Source organism: Eurypyga helias, unplaced genomic scaffold (genome assembly GCF_000690775.1).
Source record: "Eurypyga helias isolate BGI_N326 unplaced genomic scaffold, ASM69077v1 scaffold35536, whole genome shotgun sequence".
NCBI lineage: Eukaryota > Metazoa > Chordata > Aves > Eurypygiformes > Eurypygidae > Eurypyga > Eurypyga helias.
The window spans coordinates 34,336-45,105 of NW_010255319.1; the positions used below are offsets into that span (position 1 = coordinate 34,336).

The 10,770-nt window shown below is 55.5% G+C and overlaps 1 protein-coding gene across 1 annotated transcript in view; it reads right to left on the reverse strand.

Moving 5' to 3' along the window:
- Nucleotides 1-9,797, reverse strand: part of CHD6 (chromodomain helicase DNA binding protein 6) — a gene marked incomplete at its 5' end in the record, with an annotated part of 38,981 nt that extends 29,184 nt beyond the window's left edge. Inside the window, 12 exons of the mRNA XM_010153298.1 lie at nucleotides 2-137; nucleotides 628-838; nucleotides 2,103-2,358; nucleotides 3,116-3,259; nucleotides 4,840-5,016; nucleotides 5,469-5,712; nucleotides 6,330-6,451; nucleotides 6,770-6,904; nucleotides 7,188-7,274; nucleotides 8,704-8,821; nucleotides 9,177-9,235; nucleotides 9,732-9,797. Coding sequence (XP_010151600.1) covers nucleotides 2-137; nucleotides 628-838; nucleotides 2,103-2,358; nucleotides 3,116-3,259; nucleotides 4,840-5,016; nucleotides 5,469-5,712; nucleotides 6,330-6,451; nucleotides 6,770-6,904; nucleotides 7,188-7,274; nucleotides 8,704-8,821; nucleotides 9,177-9,235; nucleotides 9,732-9,797 — 1,755 coding nt within the window. The remainder of the gene's footprint in view (nucleotide 1; nucleotides 138-627; nucleotides 839-2,102; nucleotides 2,359-3,115; nucleotides 3,260-4,839; nucleotides 5,017-5,468; nucleotides 5,713-6,329; nucleotides 6,452-6,769; nucleotides 6,905-7,187; nucleotides 7,275-8,703; nucleotides 8,822-9,176; nucleotides 9,236-9,731) is intronic.
- Nucleotides 9,798-10,770: the final 973 nt, after the last annotated feature.

Genomic DNA, 10,770 nt, shown 5'->3' on the forward strand with positions numbered 1-10,770 from the left:
TCAGGTTGATCCCCAGCCCGCCCGCCCGTGTGCAGAGCAGAAAGACAAAGCGATCCGAGTCGGGCTTGCAGAAGCGGTCAATAGCAGCCTGGCGCAGGTTCCCACGCACTCGCCCATCAATGCGCTCATAGGTGTACCTGCTCCGAGAGGGGAAGAGGCAAGAGCAGGGTCACACGGGGCCTGAACTGGCTGCAGATTACAAACCCCTTCTTGCTCCCTACCCCAGGCTGTGCGTGGGCAAACAGGCAGCCAGGACTTACTTGCAGGACCTGTGCACGGGTGGAGGCTCTGTGTGCACTTTGGCTGTTCCCAAAAGTCATTCCTCTAATGATGGCAAAATGATCACAAGCCCACACACCGCGCGTGGATATGGGGCTCATGGGAACCAGGACCAAGGGAAGAGCCTATTTCCATTTGGTCATTCATAGGACTAGCCAAATGGACAGGTCAGAGCTGCCCAGAGCTACCCAGGTCTGCACCCACCAGCGTTAGCCTGTAACTCGGATCCTTTGGTATGCGGGCATGGAATAGCCAAATCCCCACCCTGGGGTGTTTCCACGCTCTCTCTCCAATGCAGGATGGAGGTGATGTGGAGGAGCTGTGGTGAATGCTGAAGCCTGTACTAACCTCCTCTGAATGAGATAGTCTTCCAGGATGTCGAGGCATCGCACCATCTGGGAGAAGATGAGCACCTTGTGCCCGCCAGCGATCAGCTTGGGAAGCAGCTTATCGATGAGCACCAGCTTCCCGGCTGCCTGGATCATCGCCTGCAGCTGGAAGTCTGATGCCTCCGGGCTGTGTGTTTTACGGAAGTCTTCCAGGATCTTCTCCTCTGCCCCTGCCAGGTGAGAAGGGACATGAGTCCCCAGCCTCCCATTCAGGGCAACAGAAAGCCACCACGCAAGGAGCAGAACCTGCTCAGTCCATCAGTACTAGGGAGGTTGGCTAGAGACCTCCAGAAGCCCCTCCACTCCCATGATTCTATTCCTTCAGGGCTTGCACCAGCTCTTGGCAGAACATGCCAGGCTAGGATGCTGGAAAGGGTCCTGTGCCAGAACACCCCAAACATAGTGAGCCTTGCAAGACCCTGAGGTGCCCACCAGCAAGCAGCACTTGCGGGAGGCCAGGCTGCCTGTGTGGGCATCAAGACAGATCACTGCATCCTGTGCTGGGCCTGAATGTTGTGCTGTTTTCAGTCAGGAAAGAGTTAATCTTTTCAGAGTGGCTGGTGTGAGGCTGTTTTGGATTCGCTCTGGCAATAGTACCGATAAGGTGTCTTTTTAGCTGGTGCTGGGCAGTGCTTGCACCAATTCAAGGCCTGTCCCAGCTTCTGATACCGCAAGCTGTGTTCCCAGCTTTCTCCCCACAAGCAGTGTGGGGACACACAGTTCAGACAGCCATCCTCAACTGACCGAAGGGTATCTCATTCCACAGCATGTCATGCTCGGTACATGAGCAGGGAGTGGGCCGGGGGGCCATAGCTCCTTTGCTAGGTCTTTTGTTAACTTCTCTGCTTGCTTATTTGCTAGCTCCTTAGCTCCTGTTAGCTCCTCTGCTAACTCCTTAGCTTGCTCATTCGTTACTGAGTTGGTGGGTTGGTTGGCTTTCTCAGTCATGCTGTCGCTCGTGGGGCTCACTTGGACCCTGCCGTGATTGCTTTCAGGCTTTGGCTCTTGGGCTCTCGGGCTCTGACTCTTGCTACTTGGGACTTGGCTGTGCATCGGTCGGTGGGTGGTGAGCAACTGTATAATTTATTTTCTATTATTTTACCTACTTAGTAGTAGTAGTATTGTTAATATTGTTAGTATCACTATAGTATTCATTTATATTCAACTATTAAATAGTTCTTATCTCAATTCATGAGCTTCCTTGTCTTTCTCTCTGGCACTCCTCCCTCCACAGGAGGAAGGGGGGCAGGTGAGGGAGCAGCTACGTGGTACTTTACTGCCAGCCGAGGTTAAACCACGACAGATGCACAACCACAGCAGCAGCAGATGACATGAGGGCCTGAGCTGGCTCCAAAGCTGGGTGAGCTCTGCAGGCTGGACCACTTAAACGTTGCAGTGATATCCGTCCCCCCACCTCCTGTGCACAGCCCTCACCGTTGATGAGATATGGGTGATTGCAGCACTTCCGCAGCTCCATCATGGTGTTGATGAGGTTGGGCATATTGTGCTGGTTGGCACCCTTGGAGAGGAAGGAGAAGTTCTTCTCCAGGATGGCCCGGTAGTATTTCTTCTGGATATTGGTCAGCTCCACCTCAATGATGGTCTCCTGCTTGGGTGCCAGATTCTTCTCTACATCATCCTTCAGCCGTCGCAGCATCATAGGTTTCAGGATGGACTGCAGCTTCTTCACCTGCCAGAGCAAGCGCAGAGATTCACTGCCCCCCTGCATGGCAAGCGCACGGTGACAATGCTAGAGCTTCCCCGGCCTGGAAACCCACCACAAATCACCCCAAAGCAGCTGGTCTGCTGACAGCCAGAACATCTTCAGGGTCTGGCTTCCCTGGGGCAGCCTGTGAGTGATCAGCCCTGGGCCATGAACTCCACATGCACTTTTACTGCTAGCAGCCTTGGATAAATGCATCTGCTGCAGGAGGAGAGCGGAGAGCTTTGATAGCAGCAGAGACGATTGTTCCATGTGCCTGTGCCTGTGCCCTCGGAATGACAATCTTTGTGCCAGCTCCTCTTAAGCCAGACATTCAAACAGCACCCAGATGGGCCACGGGACTGAGCTGCTTTCCATAACCCATGGCAAAGGGGAACTTTGGAGGATGGCTCCCCAAGGGAATGTGACAAGGCCAACTGACCCATGGACTTACTGATCTCCTCACTCCCCCTACACTCCTGTTGGTCTCGGGGACAAACCAGTGAGCTGTGCTGCCCCAGCATGCAAGGGGCATTGTGGAGCGAGGTGGGGCACAGACCACTGCCTTGGCACAGGCTGGTCTCTCTCCAAAGCAGTGCTGGGGGTTCTGTCACAATTTTGCTTCTCCCAGCACGAGGTGACCTATTCACTTCCATGAAGCATGTGTCTGAGGGTGTGCCTGGCATGGTGACCATGTGTCCCAGTGTCCTGTGCTAACAGTCACCAGTGTCACTCTTCTAGGTACCTGCTCCTCTGTCTTCAGGTCTCCGAACTCCTCCAGGAAGGCTGTCTCTGAGGGAAACTGCTGTGGCTCCAGGAAATTCAGGAGGCTGAAGAGCTCCTCCACAGAGTTCTGCAGGGGGGTCCCTGTCAGTAGCACCTTGTGCTCCTGGGTATACACAGAAAACTGGTTGAGGGCTCAGAACCACTGGCTGGGTCCAAGGAGTCCCAAGAGCACAACACTCCCTGTCTTTCAGTCTCAGGAGCACCCTGGGTGGCCTTTTAAGGCTCCCACACCATAGGGCCAGCCCTAACCCAGCCACTGCCATGAAACACTGCCTTGTGGTTCCCAGGATGCTCCCAAGGATGTGTCCCAGTCCAGCTCTGTGCAGCATCAACAGCCAAAATCGAGAATCCCCATGCTGTCCCCAGGCTTCAGGCCTGCCCTGGCACAAGACCCTCAGGCAGAGCTGTGCTGGCACCAGATGGGGATGCTGACAGAGCCTGAGCCTCCGTGCACCTGGGACCAGGATGTCCCTCTTCAGGGCTTGGGTAGAACAAGACAGAACATGGCTCAGAGCCATGTAATACTGAGGGGCATCAGGGCCCTGATGCCAGCACAAGCAGGTTGCTCCAAAATCAGCAGAGGCACATATGACTGTGTCAAGTGTGGACTACAAACAAGTAGGAGCAAACAGGATCACGATGTAGTCACGTGCGCAATAAAAGGAGACAGGGGTCCAGAGAACCCTGCAAGACCTGGAGGTATGAGAAGCAGATGATCCCTCAAGGCTCTGGCCTCCTGGGGTGCACCAGCTGCTCAGTCCCAGCAGTGCCAGAGACTTGGGTGCTCACTTACTGCTCATACAATCCTCCGGCCCAACCGAATGCAGGGAACATCCCCAAGAGTCACCAGCTATGAAAGCAGGGCAATTGTAAGGTGGGAGGCTCCACAGAACTTGTACAAAGGAAGGTGATGGTTACAAAACGGGGCCAGCAGCAATCCTGCTTTGCCCCAGGCTGCTCCCAACCCAGCAGGGACCTGCACAAGACAGAAGGTCACAGGGAAACAGCAGGGTCTTTGGGAACTGTAGACGTAAGACTAAGGATTTTTGGAGACCTGGTCCAGCCACAGGTGAGTGTGATGGAAGCTGGGTAGGGCTGGGAGATCCAACAGGCCTGACAGTCGTCAGTCCAGCTAACAGCAGCACTGCCTTTCCCAGGGCTGGACATCCAAAATCATTCCTCAGAGCAGCTCCTTGATCCCTTTTTCACCATGCACAGTCCTGCACCCCTGTCCCTGGCATGGACTAGTCCCATGTGTGCAGGGCGGTAAGAAACCAGCTTGAATACTGCAGCCCTGCTCACCACACCCCACAGCCAGAGGATCTGTCAGCAACTGCCTCTGCGTGCTGGAGCCACCGAAGCTGCACTGCAAGGCCAGGCAGTGCTCTGCCAGGGAGCACACACAGACGGGAAGGCATGGCGGAACTCGGCCTGCTCCGGGTTAATATTCCACTTAGGCAAAAAGGAGTTTGTGATGGCTGCAGGGCACCAGTGCCCCATCCACCAAAGGGCCCACATCACTGGCACTGTTTCAGTGAGCTGATGGGTCCTGGTTGGTTTCCCCTGACAGGGTGCTCTCAGCCTTGGCACTGGGTGTGGGCAGCCGGCAGTGGCATCTGACTGCTAAGCACGGCCATCTCTGGCCCACCCTACTCCCACGTGTCCTGGGCAGGACATGCTTACCAGGGCCATGAGCTTCAGCCCCTCCAGGAGTTTGCAGTTTCTGTTCTTCAGGCGATGTGCCTCGTCAATGACCACACAGCGCCACTGGATCTTCTTCAGCTCTGGGCAGTCAGCAAGGATCATCTCAAAGGTGGTGATAACCACCTGGAACTTGAAGATCCCAGGGAGCGGGTTACCCTAGGGAGATATAAACCATATGCAGTGCTTGACTCCTGCAGGACGTCAGGACACTGTCAGCCATCCCGTCAACATATCAGTGTTAGCATCTGGGTCTTAGCTGGGATTTCCTCCCCACATTCATCTCTCTCAAGCAGCAGGCAGGTTCCTGCAAGCCTCCTGGCTGGCTGCAGGCTGCGTCTCTCCAAAACAGACACTGCTTCAGGGCAGACAAACTGGTCTGGACAAGGACTGCAGCTGGGGCTCTGCTGCATTTTACCCTACCTGCAGGAGCTGGGCCTGTCCTTCACTCATACACAGTGCACCCTGAGCCCATGCCAGCAGAGGGGTCTTACAAGATCACCTTTCCTTCTCCAGATGAACCACAAGCTCTACATGCAGCTCAGTGCTTCCCAACTAAAGAAAGCCAGGGCTGGGGGATGCATCCTGGGAATGCTGCGTGCGTCAATCACCTGCGGGTCCCTGTATACCATCTCATACTGCTGGATCATCTGCCGGCTGATCTGGCTGCCGTGGTACACAATGGCATTCATCTCCGTCCAGGTGCGGAACTCCCTCTCCCAGTTGGTGATGGTGGAGAGAGGTGCGATGATGAGGAAGGGGCCATGGATGCCCATCAGGAATATTTCTGAGAGGAAGGTGATTGACTGGATTGTCTTCCCCAGTCCCATCTCATCAGCCAGGATGCAATTCTTCCTGCAGAGATGGACAAGGGCAGATGAATGTGGCTCTCGGGCAGGAACCATCCTTTTGCCAACTCCTCAATGGGATGTCAGGCACACATCACCTCCATCCACATTTCTGACCTTGCAGTGTGGAGGGTGGGGGGACACTGACACAGTGGCCCAAGCCGGTCTGGGTAAGCCAGACCAGCCAACTTCTTGCAAGATAACAGATTCAAAGTTAGTGTGAAAGATGCTGTCCTCTGGGTGCACATTAGCCAGTGAAAGATGCATCTGATGGCCTGCTGCAACTGAGAACATGCATATTCCTGCACCTCAGCCACAGGAATGGGTCACCAGTAGCTTCGCCAATACCAAAAATCAGGTGTATCTTAGATCCATAGCTAAGCCCCACTATTTCCTAGACTAATCAGCATTTACCAGGGAGAAACCTTCCTAAAGACTCAGTTGCAAAGCTAAAACACACATTTTTTTCTGGCAGTTGCCTGCCAGCTCCAGCACTGGAAGGTCTTGGTGGCTGCTCTGTGAGGCCCCTGCCTGTCAGCTCTGCTGCTCCCCTGACCGCACACACCAGGGCCCCGTTGCCAGCAGGACTTCTGGTGGGAGCACAGGGCTCCAGCTCCTCCTCACCTGTTGTACCAGTTAAAAAGCAGCCAGTTCATTCCCTCCAGCTGATACTCCCGCAGCTGGTTGCTGTTCTTATACTCCCGGGACTTCTCCAGTTTCTGCCAGGACTCAGATGCCGGGCGCTCCTAGGAGAGAGCAGGAGCAAGGTCCGTGGAGAGGAAGAGGCTAATGATCAGTGAAGTCAGACCCCACTTCTGGGGCTGCACATCAGGACAACACTTCAAAACAGCCACTGACAGCGGATTCCCAGCAAGGTCTTGGCCTCCAGATCCCTCCCTCGGATTCTGCTAACTCACTCATCCTGAGGGGAGGATATGGGGCTTGCACTGCAGCAGCAAGGACAAGAGGGTCAGCAACTGCTGGACCTTGGCAAGACACAGACAGTCCCTGCCTGCCCAGGGCAGCGAGCTGCCAGCCGGGTACGTTACCTCTGGGTACGTTACCATGTGCTTGATTTCTGGAGGGATTTGGAGAGCTTCAAACTCTTTAATCTTCCCAGGGTCAACATCCTCCTCCAGCTCCCAGGTGCTCTCCTCGTAGGGCAGTGAGCACCACTTCACCAGGTAGTGAGTCACCTCCTGCAGCACAGAGACAGGCTCAGGACTGTGCAGGGCTCATGCTGCTCAGCCCCTGTGTGCGGGTGCAGACTGTGACCAAGAGCAAGTCACGGGAACAGTCAGCAGCCCTCCATTTAGCCCTGTGCCAAGGGGTCCCCGGTGACATGGCTCAGGCTGCGCAAGGCTGGGAAGGCCTCAGGGTGCTCAGAGATGACATGCAATGCACGTCATGGGTCTGGGCCTCCTGCCAAGCCTCCCTCCCTCCCTCTCTCCCTCCATGGGGCAAGCAAATGCAGCCACTCACTTCCCCGGTGTCAGGGTCCTTTGTGTGAGCCACCTCCAGAATTCGATCTACCTCCACGTAGTCTGGGTTGAACAAATCCTCATCGGGCTGCGACAGCAAAAAGAGAGTTAGGTTCAAGGTGATTCCAGGGTTAAACAGATGGCAGGCATAAGTAAACAGCGGCGGGACATCTGTCCCCAGGATGCTGCTAGCTGTGCACAGTACACCAAGTGCCCTGGATGCAGGTATGTGACATCTATCTCTGGGCAGCGAGGACACAGGAGCCCTGCAGAAGGCAAAGCTCTTGCTTTACAGCAGCTGCAGGTTCTGTGCTGCCCTTGCTGAGAGGCGGGAACGTCCTCTCCAGCCCATCTGGCCCGAAGGTACAAAGCCTTGAGCTGTATGCTCCAGCTTATGTGCACCAACTAGAGCTGTGACTGTGACAACAGAGCGCCACACACAGCACCCGATGAACTCCACTCCTCTGCAAGGGATGACACCCTGCTCTCTGTTTCTGCCTCTCTCCCCCCCACCTTCTGCTCAGCAGTCACCAGCAGCAGCTGCTCATGAGGCAGGGTCTCATCCTCCTGCCAGGACACCTGAGGTGGAGTGGGCTTTAGACTAGCAGTGGTCCTCAGAGCGACACATTGTCTAGGTGTTGGGAAGGAGAAAAAACAAGCTTCTACGTCTACAGCTTCCCAAGTTAAGTCATAGGAAAGAACGTTTGGTCCTTGCTACTTGTTAGTGGTATAGTGCGTTCCAACACATGCTTTTTCTTTGCATCCTGGGAAAGACCCCAAACAGACTCGGGAGTGAGAAATTTGACAAACACCCCCAGCTTTCCAACTACATCCATGGAGAAGTTTTCATAGCCTACTGGCCTGATTTACACTTTCAAGGGGCAGTTTGAGGAGATCCAACATCTGCCTCTGAAGCAGCAAGATAAATTATAGAACACCTTTCATATTAAACAAGATTAATCTGCTTAGAGAGCAGAGCAAGCAGGAGCTGCCCTAAGCCCAAGTATTTATAGCTCCCTCTCTCTCACAGCATCTCTGCTCCACCATGAAAGCACCTCCAGCACTGCGCACTGCCTTCCCTCCCACTGAGCAACCCTTCCAAGGTTGGCAGTGCCTGGCAAGTGACATTTGTCCCCCTGCCAGTGCACCACGGGTGTTCAGGGCACTGTCACAGCCCCTTGGCTCCAGCAACCTCACTCATTCACCCACCTGTGCTGTGCCCTGGTTCAAACCAGCCTGGAAGCTCGAGGTGCCATGCTGCTGCCTGGGCATTGCCATGGTGCCAGCAAGGGGACACAGGCAGGGCTCTGGGCAGCAGCCCAGCATCACTGAGCTACAGCAGAGCTCAGGCAGGGCAGGCACAGCTGTGCAGTGAGCCCTGCCTGCCCACCCCCAGCCCTGAATTTTGGCCCTGAAACTGGCTTCGCCAGGGCAGGGAGGTGCCAGAGGCAGGGCTCAGATCTTGGCCGGCTCAGCCACTGCACTGGGCACAGCTGCTTCCCGCACTCAGCTCTCACCTCTGTGAAAATATGCTTCATCTGAGCCTGCTTGTTCCGGAATCGCTTTATCTTCTGGGAGATCCTGGGGTCCTTCTCCAGCTCCTCCAAAGTTGCCCACTTACAGTGGAGGTAGGAGCTGCAGAGGAAAAAAAAAAAAAGAAAAAAAAAATCAACAAAATAAGACCAGAGAGGCCTTTGGGCCTGATCCCACCTGCCCCACAGACCAGTTCCAGAGAACACCCAGTCCATGCCTCCCGTGTGAAACCCCAAACTGGAGGAAGCTGTGGCCCAGGTCCTGGCCAAGACTGAGCACTGTGGCTGCAGGGGCTTTCCTGCTTCCCACTGCTGGGGCTTGCTCAGCCCAGGGACAGCAAGCCAAAGATGCTGGGGCTGCAGCTGGGGATGGGACAGAGCTGGGAGCACACAGCCCTCGCTCCTGCATGCACAGGGCCCGCTCCCACATGCACAGAGCACCACAACGCTGCACATACAAGTTCCTGTACTTGACGTAGAATTCCTCCATCTCAAATGTCAGGCCTCCAGGATGAGCCTGAAACCAACAGAAGGAGAGTTAGCAACAGTCAGAGCCTGTGCAGAAACTGGGGACATCCTCTGTAGCCCGGGCACAGACCCATGTGGCCTGCCTGCCCACAGGCTCCAGGCATGCTGAGCCCCATAGGATGGTGAGGATGCCCAAGCACTTTGTGAGCTGCCCATCCCCAGAGGCTCAGTGGCCCTGGGAAACGTGGTGCGAGACGACCCTTAAGCATGGGGGACTCAAATGCCTCCCAGACCATCATCCCAGGCCTGACTGCTCTGCAGAGGCTTTCTGGTGCCCAGGGCAGGAGAGGCACCACATTAATCCCCAACCAAGAAAGGTGCCAGTCCGGGCATACCCCAGCAGCACCCTGCAAACAGCAAGTGCAAGGAATGGCACGGCAGCACCAACTGCTGCTACATCCCATGTCCCTGTTGTACAAAGCAGCCAGGTCCCACCTCCCCCCTGCACAGGGACCTCCAGCCCCGCTGACCTCTCTGCCACTCACCTCCTTCTGCACCATCCTGGAGGCAAGGATCTTCTCAATGATATTGGCATCATCCTCGGGAGGCTCCTGGGGACAGGAAAGCAGAGTGCTGTTTTCCTGGCTCATCGTGTGGCCTGGCCTCTGGTACCAAATGCACAGAATGGCTGCTTGCTCCTCTCCCAGCCCACCAGCTGGGCAGGCAGAGCCGCACAGTGGGAACTGGGAAAGCTGCACTTGGGGAACTCTTGCTGGGTGTGAGGGTGTGGGTGCTGCCAGTCCAGCTACACCTGCCCTCTGCCTGTGCTCCCCAAGCCAGCAAGGCCACAGCACTGTTGTGTTTCGCTGTGCAGGAGGGTCCTTCAAACTAGACCAGGGCAGCCAGACAGTCTCCCAGAAATGAGGAGGGAGATTGGGTGCTCCTGCCCCGAGTCACAATATATGGTAATTAATGGTATATTAATATTTGATAATATGCCAAAATGCACACATCTCCTGTTCCCGGTCACTCTCCATGCCAGATTTCTGAATGCTTTGGCATTTATACAACCCTATAGTGCTGGATGGTCCTGAGGGCCCCGGCAGAGAAGGGAGCAGGGCTGTCGGGCCCTGCCACAGCCATCCTCAATTGCTGCCACCTACCCAAGGCCATAGGACATGGGCAACAGCACCTCAGCCCCACCACTTTCCCTGCAGCTCTTCCTGGCAGGCTCAAAGCACTGCCTCCTTCCCTCTGCAGGCTTCGACTCTGCCATGAGGAAATCCCCCCAGGAGGCTGCAGAGACCTTCTGCTGGTCACCCAGAGGCTCCCACTCCCGCACACTGAGCACATGGGGAGGTGGCCCTAACGCTGTCCTGCTTCCAGCTCTGAGATGGCAGGCATGGGGCTGCGTGCTGTGGCAGGACCAGCTCCACCAAGGGACAAGAGAGCTGGGCTTGTGCCTGTCTGCACTGCAGCAGGAGAGGCACGGAAAGATTAAGGAGAAAGGACAGACAGCAAAAACATGGCACTTGCTGGAGCATTAGAAATATCAGTTCTCACCTGGACAGGAGATGGTACAGC